Raw genomic sequence first — 25893 nt, forward strand, 5'->3', positions numbered from 1 at the left:
GGTATAGGTCTTTAAAGTATGATTGAGTAGTCAGGCCTATCTCAAGAGGGGTAAATGTGAGGAGCTTCTAGCCAGATACGTTCTGCGGCAGACTTTGCACTTGCCCTGGCATTGGGCTTCCGCAGCAACGGAGTGGCACAGCAAGTTGGGGATGGTGGTCCAGTGGAGTTTGTTTCGGGGGTTAGTTGGTCCCACTAACCCAAGGGGAGAAGTTGTTCCGTCCAAAGCTTCTCTAACAAGGTGAGAAAGGAGTTCAGCACTGCATCGGGGCTTCACCGGGTAATTTAAAGGTCCAGGAGGTTGCAGCAAGCTTAGTTCTTTGTCAGGTTTTTCTCCCAGTGTTCGACTCTGCCTTTTGAAACTCTGGCCTTTTAAGCAGGTTTCTTCAATTCATGCACAGCCTAGGCTGTCAATCACACAGCAGGGTGACTGTCCAGAAAGGACAGCCAGTCAATTGGGACTAGTTTCATTCAGGCATTCCTGGAGACAAAGGACAGGAGTCTCTGGACCCTCCCTCACATCTTGTCTTCCAGACACACTGGAGCTAGGGGCGGGCTTCATAGCTGAAGCTCGCCAAAGACGAGACAAACTAAGGGCTCAAATCTGTCTCAACGCAGAGTAAAACACAAGAAAGACCTTGCAAACAGAAAATGGCGAAAAAAGAAGACGTGGACCGTTTTGACCAAAACGGTCACCCATGGGTGCTGTACTGCAGCTGATGGTTCAGCCTGCGGTAGAAAAGCACAATTGTAGGAAAAAGTAAACCACTGCCACCAGTCATTTAAAGTAGTGAGGGTAACATAAAAATGATACTTGAGAGAGTAGGATAAGGGGCCACTGGTAACCTCAGGAGTATAGCTGGGGGGGGGGGGGCGCTCTAACGTGCTCAACTTGGAAGCAAGACGACACAAAGCAACACAGGTTTGATTCCCCGGGTCCGTGCTTAGAAACCTCAGGGTATTAAGCTTGTTATAAATAACCAATCATATACCCCCCACCCCCCCCCCGGCACTCCAAATAAGATGGTGTGTGATGGACCCGCAAAGGGAAGTAAAGCCAATTTCTTTTTTTCTATTTTTGGGAACTGTAGTTCACACAAGAAAAGTTAGTTAAACTTGAGATCTAAAATGATTTCTGACACTGCACTGAAGGTGTGCTGTGTCACCATACAAAAAGCAGATATCTATTTAGTTTGCCAAATTCCAAAAACGGTGAAAATGCACAATTCAAATCGAGTAAAAACAAGTGAATGGTCTCTCACTCCAGGATTAAAATTAAGTCCCAAGTCCAGCAAAAGAGCTGGGGGTCTCTAAGGTTGAAGGGAATTGGCACAGAAATTAGAATTCTCCCTAACAAGCCTGAAATTCTTTAAGATGCTCAATAAGATATTGAGGGATTTACTGTGCCGAAAATCAATGTACAAACAATGTACATACTTTTCAAAGGCCAGTGCTTACTTTGTATTTTCTTGCGGTTAAAATGTTAGAGCGGTTGACACTAATGACAGTTCTGCTGTATTATCGGTACTATGGCGCAGTCGCTCAAGACAGAAAAAATATAATTACGTTTAGCTAGCAAAAGAGTCTTAAGGAAACTAGTTGGTTAGTCCAATACTAGCAGAGCTCAAGGTTATAGAGGCAGTTTCTTCGCACAGCAAGGCTTTTAAAGTCTAATTTGCAGCCCTAGCTAAAAGGTAGTTTGAGGCTCAAAGTCTTGTGAAGCAGCAGAACCATCCTAAAGAACCAGGAAAATAAACACATTGGATATTCTGTTAAAGGACTTGCTAAAGGGACACCAGCAGCTTTGGTCAGAGGTAAGGGGGTGGGGGTTACCCTGGACACCTACTTGCACACAACGCACTGGAGCGACTACACGGATCAAGGTAACGATACCCTTTTCCCCACAGTACCTTGGGTTTGAAGAAATGTTCGTGGCTGGACTATGTGGCAGTGCTGGACCAGACCGCTGGATTTTTTTTGATCTGGTGACGAAAGGCAGGACAATGGACTGCATCTCAGCAGCAATCTTGGGTGAGGACCTCTGGCACAGATTTCTTCAGCTTTCCTGGCCAGTCTGGTTTTGGCGCCTTTTCTGCAGCACTATCAAAGGACACGATTCGCCTGGTTAACCTTCGATTCCTGGAGTTCAGCACTCTGCGTGGACTTGGATGAGTCGGATTGTGTCTCTGGAGGTTCACCTGGAGCTCAGTAAAGACTTGGATGGATTTGTCCTTTCAAAGACGATGCACTTCAATTGGGTCGGAGATCTCCTGGTATTCACGATACCCCTGCTCTAGAGCGCCACAGCACATCGGGAGACAGCTCATATTGGAGTTCGTCTAGGGACTGGTAGTTTCCACAAGTTGAAGGAGTTGTCCTTTTCAGAGTTTCTGTCGCATGCAGACTGGGTCAGGACAGCAGTGGTCTCTTCAGTGTTGCAAAGGGTCTGCAGGTGTCTCTGGTCATAGTCTTCTATGGTTACAAGTTTCTAGTGGTTGACTTGCCTTCACCTCCGGATCCTCCCCTTCAGCACTCACCTCTGCAATCTCTTACAGCAGTTTACAGAAAGGGGCGGGTGGCTGTCCATTCCGGATTCAGGCACTCGGGCAGACCCAGGGCAGGGGAGTAAATGGCTCCTCCCTCACTGCCTGCCTAGACTGGGACACCAAGTGTTCCCGCCAAAGGCAAAACCCACACCACAGCCTCCCAGAATGGTAGACTTCAAGAACAAGCACACTAGAAATGGTGAGGGAAAAAAAAAAGGAACCACCAAGTTAATACTTGGGTAGCCCTACTGTGTACAACTGGGGGTATGAACATAGCCTGCGGTTAAAAAAAAAAGTTTATGGAACATGTGCACTGCCACCAGCTCTAATTATAGTTCTCTATGTGACTAAAAAGTAACATGAGCGGAGAGCAGGGTGTGTGGGGGAGGAGATGGGGTGGGTGGTGGTGGTGGTGGTGGTGGTTGGGAGGCAATACCAAGTATCCCCTTGGCACTCTGCAAAAGGTGGTGTGTGCCACTCAAATGTTTTAGGAGATACTTGTATCTCTATCCTTAAACAGTAGTAAGTAAGGATAAAGAGATTCTCGAAGGAGAACCCAAAAGGTTCCCAGCAACACTGCCCATAAGGAGCTGTGTGCTGCCATAGTAACATACAGATGTCTTAAAAGAGATATGGAGGAAAGTACTCCACGGTAAAACTGAAACGCAGAGAACAGAGTTCCAAAAGACACAGCCCATAAGAATGAATGATTTAAAGAGGTCCAGAGTCCATTAAGAAAATGCTGTGGTCTCACTAGGAGAGGGGATGAAGCGTAAACATTATAAATCTCCCTAACAAACATTGGTAAGCAAATTGTACAGAAATTGTATTTCTAACAATGAACATAACTTGTTTCTTTTTTTCCTCCTACAGAATTCCAAAAGATCGCTATGGCAACAGCAATTGGATTTGCAATAATGGGGTTCATAGGCTTCTTTGTGAAACTGATCCATATTCCCATCAACAACATAATTGTGTAAGTGATTAGGCAATTGCTGTTTGCATGCTAAAGATTTTTTAATTAAAATTTCACTAATGCTGCAGTTCCTGAATTAACTGAACAAGGAAGTATATTCTTTATTCTATACATAATTCCTTGAATGTAGTGTAGTTTCATAGTAATTGACGATCGAAAATTAGTTCAACAGGTTTTGGATGTCACTGGTGTCAATCATCCGGATTTCCAAGTGTTTTTTTTAAAACCTATATGAAGACCTCTCAATACCACTCTATTCCTAATGTCAAGGGCTTGCTTGAAATATAACCATTTGTGTAACACCTTTTTTTCCGGTCCTCCAACTCCTGCCTCGTTAAACCTTGGAAGCCTCACCTGGTCACAACTTCATGGGCCCATTTCTGATGGGCTTGGAACCTCTCCTAACCAGCCTTTTCGGTGCAAGCAAATGTAATTGCCGGTGGCTTAATTAAACTTTAAGCATTTATTAAATGATATGCTTGTGAGTATACACAGTCTTGGCTCAAGCCCCAGACTGGTGGTGGAGAGGTTGGCAAGGGGTACACAGTTTTCTAGAAAACTGTGTATGGAAAGACTGCATATGGGTTTGCTGCTAACCATTCTGCTAATTGGAGTTGCTTTGTTTCCATGCCTGCTTTTGAATTCCGAATATTCAGAATGTAGTCAATACTGCACTCAACCATTCTGATTGGCTGAGGGGTCAATAACTATTTCCATTTGCTAATAGAATTTGCTGGCTTGTTTAAGTATGCAGACGATTTCTGCAATACTTATAACCCCCTTTCTTTAAGGGGGGGGGGGAAAGGAAACCGCATAAGCCTCACCACAGCTCTCTGATTGTGTGGATTCTTTTTTGTGTGCATATAACATACCTAAAATAGTCAATGTAATTTACTTGCAAAACCATAGGTATTTCAAACTGAATAACCCTTCCTTTTAGGCAACAAGTTACGACCAAGCATGTTGCGATGTACAATTTCCCAGCATGGCATTGAAATTGCCATTTTCAGAGCCATTGCCGTGGACATTCCTACCATCACATAGCAGGGACTGCGGACGCACCTCTTGCGTAAGAATGCGTACTGTAGGGCATACACCTGTCGAAGGTCACTCATGTACATGTCGACAGGCTTGACTGCACAAGTATCCCTCTGGTAGCATTTTGACATGCAGATGTAGCTCTATGGGCCAGCCTTCTTACCCTTGTCTCCTTTCCCTGATCACTCAGTGAGGGGAGATGTTATAGAATAAGAATTTTCTTATGAATGAATTCCTCGTTTGTCTGGGCTCAGGAAGAAGTCCAATCTGTGTCTCATTAAAAGGCGTGCTTTGACTCTTGTGCTGTCTTAAGCCAGGCAGTGATGCCATTCCACTGCCCCTCTTTACTCGATGGACTCAAACTTGTAAAATGTAACTTTTTAAGACCAGTACTTCAACTGTTAAAGCAATGTGTCTTGTTTCAAACTCAATCTTTCACTAGGTGAAAACTAAACCAGTTGGATGCAAAAGCCCAGCTTTGTCCACCTCCATCCCATTAGGCCAAGGTTCTGTATTGACATATTGGAAAATTCATCCTTGCGTTTTATCCCATGCAAATGCCAACTTGGTGTTTCTTATCCTGCAAGAATGTGCCACAAACCTGGACTGCATTCATTGCCAGAATCCTCTCTATTGATGCATGTACTGGCTTTAGGCACTGGAAATGCAGGCTGGCTCCAGATTTCCAATTATATTGGGTATTTCCTGCATATTTCTGGATGGATATCTGTGTAACTAAAACTACTGCTACCATAAATGAGATTAGTGGCTGCCTAAATTCATATTATTTTTGGGTGGGATGTGCAAGATAATTGCAGCCGTTATGTTGGGAACTGTAAGGTTTTGGCATTCTGATGCTTTTCATCTTGTCAATATGCATTTTTTCACAAACGTTCCTTCTTTTGCAGGGGTGGTTAAACACCATGTCCAATTCCTAATTTGTGAAGCACTTGGACGACAAAGGCGAACCAGCTCCCCACGCCCCATTACAATTCATGTACACTTTTAATTTTGTTTTTGAATAAAAAAAATTAGGCACTGCTCGGCCATGTGTTACCTTAATGTTCTCATTTTTCCTTCGACGTGTAGAGCTACTTTTTCTTTCATCAAGTCTGCAAGTGACAGATCCATGAAGACATTCTACCCAAGGCTCGAATTAACACCTTTCTTCTCCCTGTTCAACCAGATGCACTTGATCCTTCTGTGTTTTCATATGGAAAATATTGAAACCTTTCTTTTCAAACTTAAAAATTATTTTTAGAATGTAGTTTAAGGGAATGGGGGTTAATACTTCAACGAGCTAAGAATAAATGATAAAGTTAGATATTCTTATTAAACTGTTAAACTCGGCTAAACGGAATTTGAGCCAGCAATGGTCTCGCCAAGTGACACTAGCCCAAACGTCACCTAAAACAACAAAAGCAATTAGCCAGTTAGTGTGACCCAAGCGCTACTGCCTTGTTGTGTATATTTGCTGCCTTAGATCAAGAGTTTTGTCATGAACGGTGATAAAAAAAAATGATCAAAAGCGTAATATATAGTTGATGCATGCTTATTTCTTTTTAACGGTTTGCCAATGCACGATTTCGACCTGCAGCCACAGGTCTTTAGGGCCTATCAAAAAGCAATTCACCTTACTGTCGTATTCACACTTGATCAATGGCGGTTATTCTTTGACATATTAAACAATCAAAGAGGAACAATGCGTCTTCCCAAACCATCTGTAGCCTAACAGGCTAATGCATTACTTCCAATATGTGACTTTTGTGGTTAGTGCGGAAGTTACCAAAGAAGTGTCAGACATCGGTCTATCTAGGGGCTAGTATTTCCACGTATAAATTAGCCTTCAGGGCATTTTGCAGAAGATGTTGGCATGAAGTGTAAAATGGCACCTTCCAACACTAGCCTACAGAGTAAAGCTGTGTATTGAAGTATTCCACTTTGATGGCTGGGGAGACCATTCCAGTGGAGTGGTGCATAAAGGGGGAGAGGAGTAAGAGGTGGCTCAGCGGGGCCTGCTGGATTGTGACTGAAGATATTCGGAACTGAGCGTTTGTGCGGAAAGCGGAGTGGGATGTTAGTAGTCCTCATAAATTGATCTTAGTCGACTGGCATCTGTAGCAAGGGCTGACACACTTGGGTTGACTGGTTAAATTCTTTAGATTTGTGGACCGGTGCAACAAACACAATTCACTAGTGGAGGCTATATTGTTCCTAAAATCAGAAAATGTGGACCAATTCTGAAAGTGGATTCCCTGACGTGGCTCTTTATCTAAGGTAGCCTAACCCCTTGTACCAGCTCTGGCAACGTGCCTGTGTTCTTGCAACTTCTGGTGCAGTTATTGTCTGTTCTGTTAATAGTTCTAACCTCTCGTACTACTGCTGGTCTGAAGCTGATAGCTCTGTAGGAAGTGCTCTTATGGACACCGTTTGTGCTTAATCTTGTATATGGTGTGGGATCTTTACTTTATTTGTATTTATTGTCCACTTGTTAGGTGCTTATACAGGAAGTAAATACTGTTTCAAAGCACCCACAGGACAACAGCGTGGGGACGGGGTTGATAGACAAGTTAAATACAACAGGAGACAATGGGTAGGGGGAAGACAAACCTACTATGCCTTTAGTGTTCAGAACGTGCAAGTGCAGGGAGAAGAGGGGTATGGGATAGGTGCTGTGGGGCTCATGGAGAGCTGCAGGAGAAGTTCTATGAAGAAAGTTAAGTGCAAACCTCCAGTGGTGGAGGGTGAGCTGAGGCAAGTGCAGGGGATAGACAGCAGCTGGGGTGAAAGAATTGGGAGGTCCGGACCCCGAGGATGCATAAGGGCTCTGCACACCAGACAAGCTACTGTGCGATTAGCAGGGGAGAGACAAGTGTGTGAAGAGATAAAGCTGAAGGTCTTGAGGCTGTTCTGGAAGTGGGAGAGGGGGGGCGGGGGCTGTTCCAAAGAAGGGAGCTTCCAGAGGAAATTGTCAAACCACCTGCTCTGTTTTGCAAACTACTTCATACGCAAGGAGTTTGGTTCAGAGAACACAGTTCCCTAGGAGGGGGTTAGGGGGAGGGAGTATTTGCTCAGGAGTTGCAGATAGTGGTCCCATGCAGCCTTGTGGATGATGCAGCGGGATTTGACTGTAATTTCTGCTGCGATCGGGAGCCAGTGAAGAATTTGTAGGGCAGGAGAGATGCGGTCCCAGGGCTTGAGGCCAAGGATAAGTGTTGCTGCTCTATTGTGGATCAGCTGGAGGGGTCGCAGAGTGGGGGAAGGAAGGGTACATGCATTTTAACTTTCAATGAACATTTTTGGCGGAAAAGCTCTCTGAAAAATCAAAGACTGTATACCATTCTGATTGAGGAGGCTGTTGCAATAGTTCAGCCTAGAGAGAACCAGAGCCTGGGTGACATTGAGTCTCTAGGGGAAGGTGAGGAAAGGTATTCCTTTCAGAAGGAAAAGCTGAAAGTGGGACTTCATGGCAATGTCCTGAGTATGAGGGAGGAAGAAGGGAGGGGAGTCCAAGATGATTCTGTGGTTTCTGGCATCCGAGGAAGGGGTGGGCGGGCATGGAAGAAGGCCACAGTGAAAGGAAGAAGTGCTGGGGTCCCAATGAGAAATATCTCTGTTTTGCTGGCATTGAAGCAGAGATAAGTACACCAGGCATGGATGGCTGAGAAACAGTCTGGGATGAAGGATGGTGCAAGGGTGTTTGTTGGAAGTTTGAAGAGTTGTGGGTCAGCAAAGCACTGGAAGTTGGGGGTGGAGGAGGAAATTAGGCATGTCAGCAGAGTAAGGTAGGTGTTACAGAAGCCAGAGAATTGAGCCCTCGGATGCCACAGGAGGAGGAAGTAGGGGTAGGACTAGGACTAGGACTAGGTGCCCAGTATGACTTTGGAAGAGCACTCAGAAAGGAGGTAAGTCAGTCCAGGGCCCACTCTGAGATACCAAGGATGTCTTGCACCCTCTTCTGTGTAAGAGGGTGTACGCACTACTCGGAGTAGTGTTAACAATTGAGGGTGTACCGACCTGCAGTGCACTCTGAGCCTTAGATGCTGTGGTGGGGGAATGTGTTCTACTGATTGAGCTAGCATCCCAAAAGATGCCATAATTAAGTAAGGGTAGGGGGAACTGACAGCTCAATTTAAAGATGTTCATTGCACTCTAGGAAAACTTCTCCAAAAGGTTGAGCTGTCATTGATTTCTTAGAAGCATGTTTTTGTAATAAAAAAATGCCCTCTAACCCTTACATGATCATCTTGCTCCTGTACAATGTTTCTGTGATCCTCCTAATCATGCAATGATACTCCACACCACACTGGTGTACCAGACCCCATGCCAAGGTTTTACTAGTTTAGAATCCATACTCTAACCACAGTGTATGATGTGGAGTGTTGGAGTAAACTGGGATATACATGACCTGCGTGCAATTTGCATAAAAACGCATGTCATGATTGGTAGTCTCCTGAGCAAGCACCATTTGGCTAACCATACTACGGTCATCCACACCTTGTGACTCACACAGTACAGAGATATACCATTGCCTCATGGCTGTGGGGGGCACCTGTGAGACTGCTTATGTAGGTCATTGCTTAAGGGTTGAAGCAAGGAAGCACACGCTCTTTCATAGCTCCTTCCACATTCAGGCGCGGGCCTTCATCTGGTGGCCTCCCCTCCTAGTAATTGCCCCTTACACATACATTTCTCACACCATGTTGTGTGTTTTTTTTTTTTATTAGCCTCCCAGGTTATCTATCAGTAGTGCAAAGGTAGTTTCAAAATTGATGGGATTGAAATTTGAGCAATAGGGATGAAAATTAATGTTTCATGTCATAACTGTGGGGTGCACATATGAGAGGAGGAACACTACAGTCGTGTAACCCTCTTAACAACCAGTATAACTATAGATCTCTTGTGTGGAGGAAGCCTGGCCTATACAATATTGCATTCCTACTCTGGGAGCATGCGTGTTTGACACAGGATTGACCCTCTCTGCCCCTTAAAGCAGAGGACCCCACTAGTGGAGTTTCACCATAAACACTTTTTTTTTGGAACATGCATCATTGATACCTCTCCTGGAAGGTGGCTTGCTGCAAGCCCCACCCACATCCCCCTCCCCCCCATCTCCAAGATGAGGCACAATGGCACAGACCTTGACTGTGGGCCAGAAAGCCTGCAAGGACTCTACAACTCTATGGGCAGGTGTTGCAGTGCCTCTGATATGAGTATCTGCTCACACCTGGGACCATCAGTGCCATCCACTACCCCACATTACAAGTAAGCATCACAACACGGCCATCACTGACTCCACCAAGGAGCAGACTACCTTGTGCAGATATTGAATATTAGGATCCCTCTTTGTGCGCTGCAGAGATCTGAAAAGTGCCTTTTGGGGCAAACCATTTCAATGTATGCTCCAAGGGCAGTCATTGGAGTGCTGGAATTATCCTGGACCCCTTGTAAGTGAATCTGCCCAGTGTAGTGGGAACCTTTGGACCGCCTCACTATCTGCTGGAGTCTCAAGAAGCTCCTTGGGCAAAATTCTAGTGCAGCCCAATAGAGCCACCCTGTGGCAAGGATATACAGTGTGGGTGGCTTAGCTAGAGTAGGGCCAGTGCCACAACAATGTTGAATGGAGACTTACTTTGCAACATGTAGCCCAGACATGAATCTATGGATGTTAACTAGTTTTTAAACTGCCCTGGTGTCCCGGGTTGTGGTCTAGGGTGAAGGTAGTTTGATGTTAGTCCATGATTAATTTTTTGTATGGTACGGTGGTTAAGCTGCCTTGGGGATCTCATCGTGCAGTCCCACAGCTCCAGTCTTCAACTTCCATCATGGAATAGGAGTTAACATTAGTCTGTGACTCGGTGGTGGTCATAAATGTCTCCTGAACGGCTAAGTGATCAGGGATTTTGTGAATTCGATTTGGAAGTGAGTTGTAGAATGTGTCTGTCTGTAAAAGCAGAGACTCCATTTTGCTTTCTGACGTGGAATAGCGGGGAGTTGTGGTGTTTGGAGTGGTTGTCTCTTGGATGAATTCAGCTCAGTGCACCTGACTGGCACAATGAGTGATGAAGAGTACTCTTAAGTATATGCATTCTGTTTTTTTTTTTGTCTGGTAGCCAGCAATGTTTTACTGGTGTAATGACGTCTCGCTAGCTTTCTCAGTTGCTTTTTTTGCAGCATTGTCCTGAATTATTTGCATTTTCTTTAGTACATTGTTTGGGTTGCCAGGGTAGATGTGTTGATGTTGCTTTTTGCTAGGATCATTGATATGAATGTGAGGATGGGTATTCTCTCTACGATAGTGTAGGTGGTATATACTTCTATGGCCAGTGTTGATTTGTGACAACATGGTTAGACTGCCATAAGAGTGTGCATATGTGCTTTACCACTTTGAGTGCCCATCTCTTTAGGTCATGGGATTGTGTGACGGGAAGGGACTGCAGGGCATTTTTTTAAAAAGCTTTATTTTTATTTAGAAATTTAACACCATCACTCGCCATATTTGTGCATGAAATACAACCTAATCAAAGGTCCAGCTTTCTGGTGCACATTTTTCTTCCCCACCTTACTGCCCGCCCCCCAATTCCCTCACCCTATCAAACCTTAACTGGTGGTACATTTGCATAATTTAAAAAAATGTACACATTATACAGACTAAAGTATTGAAGAAAAAGATTTCTCCAACTATGAAATCATCTTTAAAACAAATTTGCAGCTAAAATCGCTGCAATATACAAATAAACAATTGTGCTTTTTATCTTGTAAAACTGCATACATTATGTAAGCTTGTTCTTGATGTTTCCTGAATACAGTTTATCCTGGTTGAAAATCACTCAAAATGTCTAGGTAATTCATCCTAGCCTGGTTCTGTCCCCTTCATTTAGACCTCTTTGACCCTCTCCCATGAGTGCATCCTTGAGCTTTTGGCGCCAACCTTCCCTCCCCCCTAAACTCCTTCATGTTAACTGCCCCCTCCCGCAACAAACCCAAAAGAAATTATTCATCTTCTGCTGGGTGTGCGTAGGGCTTAGCCGATCCTCCTCTCCCGTCCCTCCCAACCCCCATTTGTGTTGCTTCTACGTGTTCCAATGTCTCACCCCCCACCCCCCGCTATGTTGGCAAACATCATCTTGGCCAAGTTCTTACCCCTGTTCACAGTTCCTGTCATGGAGCCCCCCCCCCCCCCCCCCCCTTTCTGCAGCTTTGTGTAGGTGGGCTGATCTCCATCACTCTTTCCTCCCCGTCTGTCGATTAGCTTCCTTGTCCTCCTGACTTTCATTTGAACCGGTGGGTTGCCCCTCTTCCCCTTCCAGCAGTTTGGCCATTTCTTCCTCTTTGGAGATCGAGTACTGTTGTCCCCGCCACTTACATTGCAGGGTGCAAGGACACATCCACCGGTATCTGGTCTTGTTTGCCCGAATCCAACTTGTTACCCCTCGCGTGTGGTTTCGTTTGAGCGTCGCCAGTGCCAAGTTCTGAAAGAGGGCTATTGGGGTGTCTCTAAATCTTACTGGCTCTTGTTTACGTGCCTCCCTCGTTATTTCTTCCTTTACTTGGTACAGATGCACTCTGGTCAAGACATCCGGTGTGAGGTTCCTGGTGATTTGGAAGGATGAATACGCGCTATGGGTGCAGTCCAGCACTATTGCATGCTCACTCTCTGTTCTCAGGATGGCCTGGAACAGTCTCCTCACATATTGTAAGTCCCCATCCGAGACTGCCTTAGGAACGCCTTTGCTTCTTATGTTATTTTGTCTTGACCTGTTCTCAGTCTCCTCCTGCTTGTCCAGAATGATCTGTATTTGCTGTTCAATCGAGCCCACCCGTTGCGCCAGCTCGTTGTGTGCATGACCCTGCCTGCAGGCTGCTGTCTCGAGCTCATCTACTCCCCTCTCCACTGCAATGATGTATTTGTTAATGTCAGAGATGGCCTTCATTGAGTCTGCAGTATTTCCCTTATGTCCCTCTTCAGCTTCTTCAACATGGTGGGAAGGTCTGACCTACTATTCGAAGGATCCTCTTCTGCCAGCTATAAGGGGGTGGCAAGTAGATTTGCACAATATTTTGCTGTTGGCTGTGCTTCGCCTTAATGTCCCCTAATTGTGGGCCTGTCTCCTTCGCTGGTTACTTTTATGCCATACTGGAAATGTGGATGTGCTCCTGCCCTGCTCCAGCCTTTTGAAATGGTGGGCCTGATGGTTATTTCCTCTCAAGTGCAGCGTCTTGTAGCACCCCCTGTTAGAGGGCAGAATGTCCCACGCTCTGTTCCTCCTCCTCCTGCCACAGGCATCTGCTCACTTTGTTGATGAGTCTGGGACCAAGGCGGTGAAAACAGTCTGCCCATTCCCCCTTTATGCTCAGGTTCAAGTCAGTGCCTCCCGTCCCTTGCCCTGTGGCTCCAGTCATGTGGGTGTCCCCCCCGCCCCAATATTTGCTCCACTTGCACCCCCTGCCCCTTATGGAGTGATGATCACACTGACTCACTATTTCTGTGCCAGTGGCCCTGGGCTCCAACTTTGTCTGCAGGCCTTCTCTGGTCACCTTTTGCTATTTCCTTTTCCTCTGTGATGCATCTACCTTCTCGCTGGGGGCTCCACTGCGATGATCTGCTCACTGTTCCCGACCTCCATTGCCTTTCCCCGCTGACTGCCACTATGTGCAAACCGTGGGTGTTGGGGTGCTGATCCTCCTTCCCGGATTTTTCCATGTAGATACCCTCCAGGGGCCTGCTCAATGCTGGTGGCTGCACCTCCTCGCCACTCGATCGGGCTGCCTGCCATTTTGCCTGATCGCCGGCCCCTTCAGGGAGCCTCTTCTTCTGACTCACGCATGCAATTTCTTTGCAAATTGAGCAGCTGCTTCTTGCCCTGACAGGGTGGTGCCCTTATTCTTCTCCGTGGACTCGGACTGCATTTTTAGGGGGTTTCTCTCCGTTGGGATGGGGAATGAGTGTGGAGCTCAGCGGAGAAGCATATGCTTGTGTCTCTGGTTAGCCACGCCCCACTGCAGGGCATTTTACAATGTGTGGTTGTTTGCAGTTCTACAGGAGTTTTCGTGGTTGAGGTCCATGTGATATTGTTGCAAGTTTGAAGATTGTTTCATTCATGTAGTTGTAGTGATTGAGGTCCTGTCTCTTGGAAGTTGCACAAGTGGTGTAAAGTATTGCCGTCTGGCAAGGGTGTGAATACGGTGGCCTTATTAAAAAAATAAAATGTTTAATAATAATGACCCTGTTTGACAGCTGCTGTGACGGCAAAGTCAATGCAGCGCTCAGAAGTCTGCTCCTGGAAATGTAGCCATACCAGCGTCAACCGTGTGAGCTCAGGCCAGCTCTGAGATGGATTCCAGGTACACAACAGTCTACGTTCCATTGAATGGCACAAAAAGCAGGATGCCTGCCTTTGGCTACTCTGGGAGTTGGGGTAACTCCTCACAAAGTCCCAGTAACTCGCCACAGAAGATCTCCTGAGAGTCTGGCTTCAAAGACGCACCACCATATCAAGGGCTTGTTTCACACCAGAGAGACCCTTAGAAGCTGCAGGCTGAGAGGGGCGGAGGTAAAACCTGTCAGAAGGAACCACTAGGTTAGAATGATTTCCCCATTTTTCTTTTCTCTGGGCTTCTTTTTCCTGTCCCCTCCACTTCATGCAGTGTAAGGCACTCTGCATATGACATCAAGGCAAGGGCCACTTGTCGGAAGTAAATGGATTGGACCCCTTAAAGCAGGCTTGCTTTCATCCTATCCTTTGCAGCATTTTATCTACAATAGCAGGGGCCTCCCACACCTGTGATTTACCTATGGACCTTCAGGGACATCAAGAAAACTTAATTGGAACCCTGCTGACAGAGCAGTCCTTTCCGAAGCCCTGTGCCAGAGGTGAAGATGGGTATTGCAAGCAAGAGGAAAGGACTGGTCCCTGGTCATTCCTAGGGCACATAGGGGATAGGTTTGCAGAGGACCAACGCCTACCACACTGGTCTTACATCTTGGGCGGCTTTGCTAGCTGAGATTTGAAAAGGACTCACATTGTCTTAGTGCTGCCTGCAGTGGAACTCGAACCATCCAGAGGTACAGAGCCGCCACGTCTCCCGTTTTCATCGCACAAACCATTTTGAACAGCAGTCCAGCCATGTTCACTGCTTTCGAACCACAAGGACCTGTTGAGTTGCCTTTGGCACTCCCCTTCCAACCTCTTGCTGCCTCATTGAGCCAATTTTCAGCCACATCACCTCAGCAGAGTCTTGTCACCTGTCTGGCTCGAGCACCAGTGCGCTGGGTAGATCACTTCAAACTGCTGGGACATTGCATAACTCATCGACTCAAACCAGCAATAGGGGGAGACTAAAGATGCCATCACCCAGTTCGAAGTGCTTGTCAATCAAGACACTTCTAGCAAGGTGATATCTTTAGAAGTAACTGTGCAGATGTAATGGTTCCAATAACCAACCTCTATTGAGGAATGGACTCCTAGTAGTAGGCAAGACTTGGACCAGCTTAATATGTCTTTATGTCCACATGCCAAAGAGGGTCAGAGGAGGGAGGAATGTTTTGACATGGTTCTTTTTTTTGTTAAGAGCATCAACATGTGAAGACCAAGCTACAGCTGTATTTATTTCTACTGTGCTACATACACTTCCCACCTCCAGAGAAGAAGAGCGAAGCGTGTCAGTGGCTCTCTCGCGAGGCTTCATTTGTTTATTGTGTTGCACATTTAAATTAGATGACAAATGGGATGTAGTTGCTAAAGGTCTTCCTGGGGAGATAGCTGCAGATACAAGTACTGGAAGACTATTCCTTGGAACCGCCCATTTGTCCAATGTCATTCATGACCATATAAGGCCCTGTCATAGTGGGTACAGAACAGGCCTTCGCACATTTAGTATTTAGTGGCAGCAGGCCATTTTCCTGCTTTGTCTTCTGTTTCTGAGTTTGTAGGACTATTTTTGTACGTTTTTCTTTTTGGTTAACATGTCTCATTGATTTTGGTGATGGCGGGGTGTTTAGCATAGACTGTTCTATGCTTAATGCCATCAAGGGTTGCTCCTCAGACTCCGCCGTCACTCTAACAATACCTGTTTGTGTAAATTTGTGTTCCGATGGAGGAGGGTGGCTGTGACGTGCTCCCAGAGAGTGATGTATAGCCAGTGCCGTCGAGCCAGCATGGACATTTTCTGATGTTTGTGCAGCAGTCTGATCTTCTTTTGTAAACTGAGGCTTTTCTATTTTTTTGTGTTTCTCCCCTTGCAGCCGATCTTGACTATCATTGCATATAGTATTTGCCAAAATCACATCCACCACTTTCCCCATGATAGACTTTTAAATCCCTTTGATCCGCCCCTATATTTGAACAAAATTGAAGCAGCGCATCTATTTTAAATTCCAAATTATACATTTTTTCTATGGAACATTTCTTTGCAGGGGTAGATGTCCCATGCTGGACCAAGGAGTATTGGGAGATCTCAACATCCTTGTCACTATCACTAGATGAAAAATCAGTTGAGAGCAGATTTTCTGAGTCCGGAGTGGCCGAGATATTCGAGCCAATCACGTTATACTTGTTCTTTACTGTGCCCAAGGAATTCCGCAGTAGGTTAAGGCAGTGATTCAGAAGTGAGCTGTTTTATCAATGAGTTATGTGATACATTTATCACAGGTTCGCTCAGACCTATAATTTCTTTGGAGTTGAGGCATCCTGTTTCCACTAAACCTGCACTTGTATCCCAGCGCACAGGGTCCAGAAATGTTGTCTTGGATTGAATAGAAGCCTGAAGACCAAGGCAGTCTTTTTTTTGGCCATGGAGGCCCCAGTAGATCATGTTTTCCGGGTGCCTGATTCCTTGGCCGTTTGTCCTTTAGTTGTGCTAGGCTACGAAGACCATTTATATGTTGTTTTGAATTGGTCATAATAGAGGTGTAGGAAGGTTTTCCTTTGTCCGAACAAAAGTATATAATGCATGGTTAAGAGTATTCCCAACAAGATTCCCCTGTTCAGCCTCAAAGCTGAAAAACGAAACTGCGCCTAGCCCCTCTACAGTGTTGCACAGCAGAAAACCACACAACACCCGCATGGGAGAGCGGGTGGTCAGGAGGAACTCTGCTGAACGAAGCGTTCGGTCCCAGTGCCCTGGATCCTTCCAGCGCTTGCATTAACAAACAACTGGCAAACCAGGCCTGCAGGCACGAACCCGCCAATTCACTCACAGACTCGCCAATTCACTGTACACTTGTCTGCCTCCATGTGCCCCGACTCAGTTTTCCTCAGTCAATTAATGGTTTCTATCGGAGGAAAGAACCTTAGATCGTCAAGCCATACTGCTGAACACACAGCCTCTTCTGACAATCACATGACTTTTTATACAAAAACATAAATTCAATAAATGACAAGACAACGTCTGTGTGTAACCGAAGTGGGATGTCATATGTAATTCCTTTAGACGCTATGTGTTTCGGGAGGGAATATATATCTTCGTCAGGTGAAAAACTCTGTCTTCCTTGTTAAGGGCCTATACTTCATGAGGAAACCTCAACCGATTATGTTACTAAAGTCGGGCATCTAGTATGGAGCAGTATTGTGCATTCATGAAAGGTAATCAAGCTGGCAAGTATGTCCTATACCGCCGTGTTCACTCTTGCCAGGCCAGGGAAATGCCATTTAATATTTTGTTAAACCCATTGCATGGGGGAAAAATGCATCTTTGAATGTTACATATGGGACATACTTTCCTGAATTTATTTTTATATGAGTGTTGTAGCAAACCCTAGCAGCTGACTGTAAAATGACATTTATTTGGTATATGTTTAATTGGATTGTACTTGTCATTTATATAGCACCTCGTTTACCATAGCCGGGCCAGGCTCTGGGAGAAAGTAACCCATGTGGTCAGGCATGTGAATGGGTGCTGAGAGGAGTTCGGAGGTGGCAGAGTGCTAGCAACACTGAATGTGTTCATCATGCCCGAATTTGTCATAGGTCTGTGCTGCATTCTGATGTCGGAGATGTGGTGTAGTCTGGTGTAAGTAGGCAGAGAATTATGGGAACAGTGCGACCACATTTTGTCATAGTCCTTGCAGTATTCTGATTGTGTGTGGGTAGCCATGCCTGCGGCCAGTGTCCATTGGAGTGGTGAGTTACATATACCTAGCAGAATTAGTTGCTGATTTGTTGTTCGTTTGCCCGCTCAGGTAATTGGCTTTGTCTGTTGATTCTTGTGGCTGCAATAAAATGGTTAGTGACAGTCTTTGCTCCAACTGTTTGCAACAATAGGTGCACGGGTTGTACTTCCAGGTTCTTAGCAGGTATTGTGGCCAATCTACCCAGATATCGATCGCTTATTGAAGCTTTTCATTTGTTATCTTTACCATGGTTGGCCATACATGCACAATATCTGGCCATTCCTTTCAGAGCGTTTTCTGGATTGCCCTCCTGAAGTATTGTACAGGGGACCCCCAGTTGGCCTATTGATGTGAGACATGACCATGGCATACGTCCTCCCATGACAATTCCCTGCAGTGCATCCCAATCTGTCTGATTGTGATGATTCTATAACACCACTGTACATGTGATTTGCCTGTTTTCCTGTACATGCCAGATGCAGTGAATCATCAATCCGGTGACCTTTCATATATTAAGGGCTGTGATTAAGCTAGTGGTGTTTGTGGGAAACCAGGGTCATGATAGTGTGTGTGGTCTGGGCTGCTGCAAAAGCAGCAGATGCTGAGAGGTCAGGGTCGCTGTGAATGCAGCAGGCACCATCTGCTGCTGAGTGTTCCTAAATTTGGATTGGGAATTGGACCTTTTTTTCAGGGAGGGGTTTCAGGATAATGTGCAAATAGCCATTCTTTAAGGAAAGGTCTTTTTTGTTGCAGTGGATGTGCAGAGGAAGAGTCATCTATATGTTGGGGGTTAGGATAGAGAACGGCGAGCCGCCAACTCTGGAGGAGTGGTGAGGGGGAACAGCAAGGAGGAGAGCTGAGCCCAATTGGACGTTTCTGGAGGGTTGGCAGTGGATGATTTTATTATGAAGGAACTCAGGTCCTGTATTATGGAGGGTTTGGTGTGTGATGCACATGGCTTTGTAGGTTGCTCTAAGGGTAACTGGGAGACAGTGCAATATTCTGTGTGTGAGTGTGACTTGTTCTCAGGGCAAAGAGAGGTCTTGCTGCTGCGTTTTGGATTAGTTGAAGTTTCCTGAGCTGGTGTGCCGTGATGCTGAGCTAGCGTAGTCTAGTTGGGAGCTGATGATGGTTAGAATTACAGAGACTCTTTTGGTATAGGAGAGGTAGGGAAAGATTTATTTTAGGATGCATAAGGGGAGAGGGATATGGAGATATATATATATGCGTCCATGGCGCATCCAAGGATTTTAAAGGAGGTGGGTGGAGGCGGCATGTGGGGCGCCCAGGGCAATTGGCCATGGTAAAGGATGGGAGCAGTTTTGACACATATTAGGATTTCTGATTTGCCCGGGTTGAGGATTATGTAGCCGGTTGAAGAGGGAAAATCCTAAACTGCCTTCCGTCTTGAAAGACCCCCCAAACAGACAAAGCACCACCACCACCACCACCAACAACATGGCTGCCGAGCTTAAACTGGTCCCCACTGCCCCCACCATGGATAACTACCACGAAAGGTACCCTGCCAGCAGATTTTACAACCCTGCAGTAATACAAACCCTGCCTAGATTGCACGAGGAGAGGCAAGACAGAGCTGGAGACTATTACATCGACAGATTCTACTAAAAGCACCAAGGACCCATGCCCCAAGTCGTTAGAGGCATCACAACGACACAGTTACGTTAAACAGGAAGCACACGTGCAATCCGCACATTCGGGACACTCACACACCCAATCTACATGAAGAACACATGCGTACAGCCCTATGAGTTAGAGGACAGTGACATATACATACATACTGTCGGCACGTTTATTATTTTGTCATTCAGCTTGCTACAGAAACGCCAGAAGAGCTTGTGTACATGCTTACATGCAACTACCCCTATGGAAGGACAGGAGCACTCGAGGGACCTGACCGGCCATGATGTACACTAACCTATGGATAATACATAAGCAGCCAGAGGAGGCCATAGGAAAATACAGGAGGCCATGATCATCTCAGAGAAGTCTCAAGCCACAAGATGTTGAGCAAACAGAACACTCATGGAAGGAGCAACGGCCACAGCAGAGAATATTCCCTAAAAAATAGACTAATTCAGAGAAATTGAGCCCTCAAGAGTGGTCTCCAACCACATGATTTGGCCGAGCTGATACTGGGCCATGGCTTGGAGGTTGGGAAAAAGCAGCTGTCCCGTGACTAGACAGCTGTTTGCAACAAACTCGCATCACTACGGCTACCTCGTACGATGGGAATAGAATGTTGTCATGGCATTCGTTCTATACACTATTGTAGAACACTGACGCATAGTTGCACCTCACTGACACATAATATACACGTATTACCAACAGGTGGCTCGTGGGCTGGAAACAGAGTTTGTCCCAGGCTTGGAGGCCCGTGGCCTGACCAGTCGGGACCCTTGGGTCTAGGGGCAGATTGCGGGGGGCCACTAACCAATCAGAGGGCTTACCCAATGTAACATTTCTGCAGTAACAATTCTGGGGGACGATCCAAGTACACCACCTGACACAGCTGCATCCACTAATATCACCTCTCTATAGGTTCCTATACTGGAGCTACCACTCAGGGGTTCATCCCGAGTGGTGTTTGGTTTTGGGGAGGGAGCCTAGCGAGTGACGCAGAATGTGATGTCACATGTCATGAAAACTGGCCTGCGAGCCAGAATGCAGCGAGATGTGCCTGGACCATCTTCCCTGCATATGACCCATGAGTGTTTTGTTGGCTGTAATAAAACTGCAGTAACTTTTGCTACTTGTGTGGACCTCTGCTTCTTTGGGACAAGTGAAGGAGTTGGGGCCTTCCGTGAGCTGGGTGTCCACGGACTCCTAGCACAGCTCTGCCTGCCTAGAAATCCTGCTAACAAGTTGGAGGCACCGCTGAGATCATTTGTGACATCAGCCCGGCCAGGTGCTGCCTCCTTTGCCGTCAGACCTCAGAGGACTGCAGGTCCCTCACAGGAATTGCGAAACAACTGGACTGTGCAACCGGAGATTGGTCATCGGGCCCTGACCTAAAAATTAGCCCGCTCATGGTCAGCGAGGAGTCCACAGGGGGTGAGACGAGCAGATAACAGGGAGCCAGTGGCTGAGCGGCGCCAGCAGACGCTGAACAAAAAGTAATTGTGGCCCACACAATTAGCAATGCATTTTTAATGTGGGTGCGGGGGATGTGTAAATAGAACAAGGAGGATGTAAATTGTGATAACTTGTGGTGTTGAAATATTAGCACGTGCATGGGAGTAGGGACAGGAGCGGAGGAAGAAGTCCCTTTTCTGTGTTTAGCGAGCGTTCAGGTTGCGAGGCAATGGGTTCTTGTGTTAAGCAGGGATTGTTCACTCTGTAGACTTGGACCGTGAATGTATATATTGATGTGTGGTATTCCTATAAGTTGGATGTTTTAGTTTGTGGCATAGATGACTTAATCCTGTATCAGTTAGCTGGAGCTATCTTAGATTGCGGAAGGTGCCTTAACTGGTTAAGTCTGCCTGGTGAGAGGCATATTACACTTCAGGCGATGCGATGGGTGCAGTTTAATCACATAGAGTTGACGAGCATACTCCACTCCTGAGACTCTGCTCCCCTACAAAGACAAGATAGTCAAATATAGTATACAATGGTCCAAAAGTATGTAAGGGAAGATAGCCAGACCATGGCCGCCTAACAGCAGTTTCCCCAAGGATATGTTGCAATCACTACTGACTCACTTACAGAGCACATATAAGGGAAAGAAGTTAGCTAAGCGTATGGAGATATTGGAACTGAGGCGTATGTTTCAGGAGGACAGGCCATGGATGATGAGCTTGCAGGGGGTGAAGGAGGAGGGAACAGACTCCCCTGCTCTGCCTCCTGCACCGCCTAGTATAACCGCTGATGACGTGGAGGAGCACGGGTTGTACCCATTAAGGGAATTAAAGGAAATAAGGGAATCACAGGAATTAGAGTATCCTTCTGCTGCCTTTAATCCAACATAGAAACCGCCCCATAAGCCCCAAGCATCCAACATAAAGGGACAAGTAAGGAGTCAGACAGGCCAGGCCTCGACAAGGAAGGGCTATGGCGCGCAAAGACTGAATTGGCAGAAATGGGTCCGGAAGAATGGGTAGCGGCGCAGGTACTCTTGAAGCTAAAAGGGGTTACCACAGGGGAGGCCGAAGGAGCAACAAGGGCAGTAGAAGAATTGGAGCTGGGACATGTGTGCAGAGAAAGGACAACGCATGTGGTAGGGGAACAGCAACTGCGGGGAGATGAGGAAGTGAAATTAGAAGAGGTCAGGGAGCAGAAGAGGGAGTTCGCAATGGAATTGGAACTGCAGGAGCAGGGGTGGAAGGAGCGTTTGGCACTGTTAGAAAAGGAGCGGAGAGACTTAATCGAGAGTAACACAAAGGGAGCGAAACAATAGGTGAAGATCGAGGGAAGGAGGGAGGAAATAGAGAAAATAGTGAAGAAGAAAGTGAGAGGGAAATGGCATTATGGAAAAAGAAAATATTGTTATAACAGATGCGTAAGTATGAAGAGAAGAGGTTGAAGGAATTAAGGTTGGCAAGGATGGTGGATGGTAAGGGAACGTGATCAGAGGGACGAGGATGAGCGGGCGCTCAAAAGGGTGAGTGAAGCAATAAAGGAATAGCTAGATAGGAAAAAGGCGTGATGAAGAGCAGCGGGGAGGACAAGACAATAGAAACACCTCTAACGGATGCCCTGTAGGTAGCGCAAATACTTGTAAGGTACATACAGCAAAGAGTGACATCGCACACACGGGAGGAGGAGAATATATGTAACTTCATGAACATTGATCTTGGCACAGCAATGGTACGCTATCCAATTACAAGTAAATTGAGTTTTTCTAATGGATTCAGTAGCGATGTGGACGAGGAGTTAGATGGGGATGGTAACATCAGTGATGAAGAAAGGGAGGGGCCCGGTAAACTCTAACACGGACAGGGGGCGGGATGTCATTGGAGTGCAGAATACGAGAAGAGAGGGGCGGGGGACAGGGCACTGACATTATGACTAAAGACTTAACAGAAGGAGTAGCCCCGCAGAAACCTTACAACCGCAGGCTCCGGGATCTCCCAGGGCGCAGGAGGGATGGGGCCGCAATCATACAAAATAGAGGACACTCATGCCAGCGGGGAGGGTTGACCAGGGCACAGGCCACACAGCATCCGTCCCATTCAATAGGACTAACAGACATGTGCAGAATGTGAGGGCGAAAGGGGGCCCATCCAGATACGGTAGTACAGGCGGACATCTGAAGAAAGGGCAGTGCACTTGCAGATGCCCTTGTTAGAAAGGGGAGGGACAAGGCCACATTATGTGCCATGGAAGCACACAGATACAAAAAACATTAAATGCAGGCTACCGTCATTAAGTGGGGTAGCAGATTTACGAGATGGAGAAATTAATGGCGGGACATAGATTGGCAAAGGGTGACGTCAAGGGCCTTCTGGTCTCCATATTGGGTGACGCAGCAGGTGATATTTGGAAGAGGGCGGGGTTCCCAGGTGTGACCACCGAAAACGCATCACATGACGGATCACCATTTGCAAATTGCAGACCGGCAGCATGGCAGGCATTGCGGACACAATATCCTGACACATCAGATATAGGAGCAATTACGTCACGCAAGATGTGTGACGACGAAGATCCTGTTAATTACATCCAAGAGATTCAAGAGCTTTGGTGCCTTGAAACTAGAGAGCTGTGCGATAAAAATAAAGCTATCTTTTATCACATCTTGATGCAAGGATTACCAGAACCAGTACAGGAACATTTGAAAAACTGGTAGGGATGGAAGCACAGGTGTGGCCAGAAATACAACTCACTATAGTAGGTTATGGCAAGAAAAGATGAAACTAAAGGCATAAAAAAGGAAGGCAGATGAAGCAAAATTGGTCTAAATATGCACTAGAAGGGGTGCTCATAACAAGCCCAGCCTCACAGGCACAGACGGCAGTTTCACAAACCCAGCCTCAGCCCCAACCAGCACAGCAGCAGCACTACAACACTATGCAACAATTCGCACCTCACATGGCAGGAGGGTACATGGGAATGGGTGGCTACCGGAATAACTATAGAGGAAGAGGAGGGTTCCAGAGAGGGTGGAGCTTTGCACCCCTCACACCAACCAATAGGGGGGGATACCCACATCAAATGCAACTATGACAGGGTGAGGGAGGGGGGACGATTCCCATGGCAAGCACGTGAACCACCCCAATGCTGGACCTGCGGGAAGCTAGGTCCTATTTCCCTGCACATATAGGCACAGAGGGGTGCAACAAGGATGGGGTGAACAAGGGCAACAGAGTTACCAGGGTGGGCAGACAGGTTACTACATGCAAGACACTCATCAGACAGGACAGCTACAGAATATGCTGCAGCAAACAATACATCCAACACAGACACAACACCAGACAATGCCAATGACACAACAAAGGCCAGCACCCCAGCAAACAGCACAACAAATGGTAGCACCATTAGCCCAACATTCACAAACAGCACAAAAGTTGACACAATTACAGGACAACTTGCCACAACCCATGGACACGATGGCAACAGTACCTGTAACGAGGATGGGAGGGGTAAACATAGTGGGGCATAACCCATACACTGGGAATGGACAGTCACTGTACCCACAATAGGACAGCCCACAGACAAACTTGCTTTTTCCCTTCTTGTTGGTCACACCCAATCCTGCGGAGAAACCTCTTATAAGGGTGGCGATAGGTGACAATACTTTTTACTTTCTTGTTGACACTGGGGCGGCTATGTCATGTATACGGGAGGGGAAATACATGTTGTCAGATAATGATGAACACTCAAGGATTCTTTGGAGCTCGAGAAGGGGTTCCCTTCACTGAAAACATCTCCTTATCTATAGGAGATCACGACTTATATTAAATTCTACTTTACCCCAATCAAGCGCCTGTAAACATATTGGGACGTGACATAATGAGCAGATTAAACCTGACTATCTCATTCACTGACAAAGGCATAGTATGCTCCACACCAGGAATACACATGCTCTTTGCTAGACAAAAACATCAGGCATATTGTGGCAAAACTGTTCAGAGGGGGGAACCAGTTGACCCAGAAATGTTCCAATACAGAACAGACATGGCCCTTGCATGGCATCACAGAGGTGTGGTGGAGGTCAAGTGAATACTTATTCCAACAAGAGACACCAGTAGATGAGAAAGAGGGGGAATTAGTAGAGAGAGGGAATTGTGGCAAGAGGAGATTGGTATTCTGTCCGCGCAATTGACAATGGTAAGGCATGGAGAGTGATCATTGTAGTGGCACAGGGATGTAGGTTAAAAGATGTATCAGATGAGGAACTGTTTACAGCAGAGAAAGGGGAAGCAGAGATGATGTTGGGGATGAGTGTGTACGTCTGCTTGCGTATAACAAACAGAAAAGTAGCACAAAAAATGGCCATGGCATTAGAAGCACCACCTCCCTTCTGCGAAGAAGATCTAGCCAAGGTACCCAACACATTATGGACAACTAGTCCCTATGATGTGGGGTGCATAAAAAGCATAGGAGGAGTGCAGATAAAACTGAAACCTGGAGCAATTCCGCCAAGAGTTAAACACCAAAGAAGCAGATGAAGGTATTTATGAAACAATCAGTGCCCTCATTGATAAATGCATTTTAGTACCATCAGAATCTCCATGCAACACTGCAGTGTACCCCATCCGCAAGGCGCATGTGGGGGTCATGGCCTTTCATTCAGGGTTTACACCCCCTTAACCACATTGTAGAAGCAGAATACCCGCTAGCGGCGAACCTTGCCAGGACCCCCTGTTGTATCCCAGCTGAAGCAACATGTTTCACTGTTATTGACCTTAAACACACATTCTTCTCAATACCCTTGCACCCAGATTCACAAGACTTGACAAGTTTCAAGTACCGCAATCAGAAACGGAAACACACTAGACTACCACAAGAATAATGTGAATCACCCTCCATCTTTAACAGAGTAATACAGATGGTCTTGGGTAATATCAAAACAAACAGCACAGTCTTACAGTATGCAGATGATATTCTCATCTGCAGCACTACTGAGGATGAATGCAGCAAAGACTGTATACATGCTCGCTGTACTGGCAGAGATAGGGTACAAAGTAGACAAAGCCAAAATACAGTACTGCCAACTGTATATTGGACAGCTGACCTCTCAAAATGGTAGACACACAACAAGCA

General features: G+C 46.3%; 1 protein-coding gene across 2 annotated transcripts in view; it reads left to right on the forward strand.

Moving 5' to 3' along the window:
* The window catches only part of SEC61G (SEC61 translocon subunit gamma), a 28428-nt gene extending 22813 nt beyond the window's left edge, over positions 1 to 5615 (forward strand). For both annotated transcript variants that reach the window (XM_069648297.1, XM_069648298.1), the window contains 2 exons: positions 3419 to 3521; positions 5468 to 5615. In XM_069648297.1, the coding sequence (XP_069504398.1) occupies positions 3419 to 3521; positions 5468 to 5477 (113 nt within the window). In that variant the 3' untranslated portion in view covers positions 5478 to 5615. The remainder of the gene's footprint in view (positions 1 to 3418; positions 3522 to 5467) is intronic.
* The last annotated feature ends 20278 nt before the right edge of the window (positions 5616 to 25893 follow it).

The sequence above is a fragment of the Ambystoma mexicanum genome, chromosome 2q (genome assembly GCF_040938575.1).
Source record: "Ambystoma mexicanum isolate Mex_15411 chromosome 2q, UKY_AmexF1_1, whole genome shotgun sequence".
NCBI lineage: Eukaryota > Metazoa > Chordata > Amphibia > Caudata > Ambystomatidae > Ambystoma > Ambystoma mexicanum.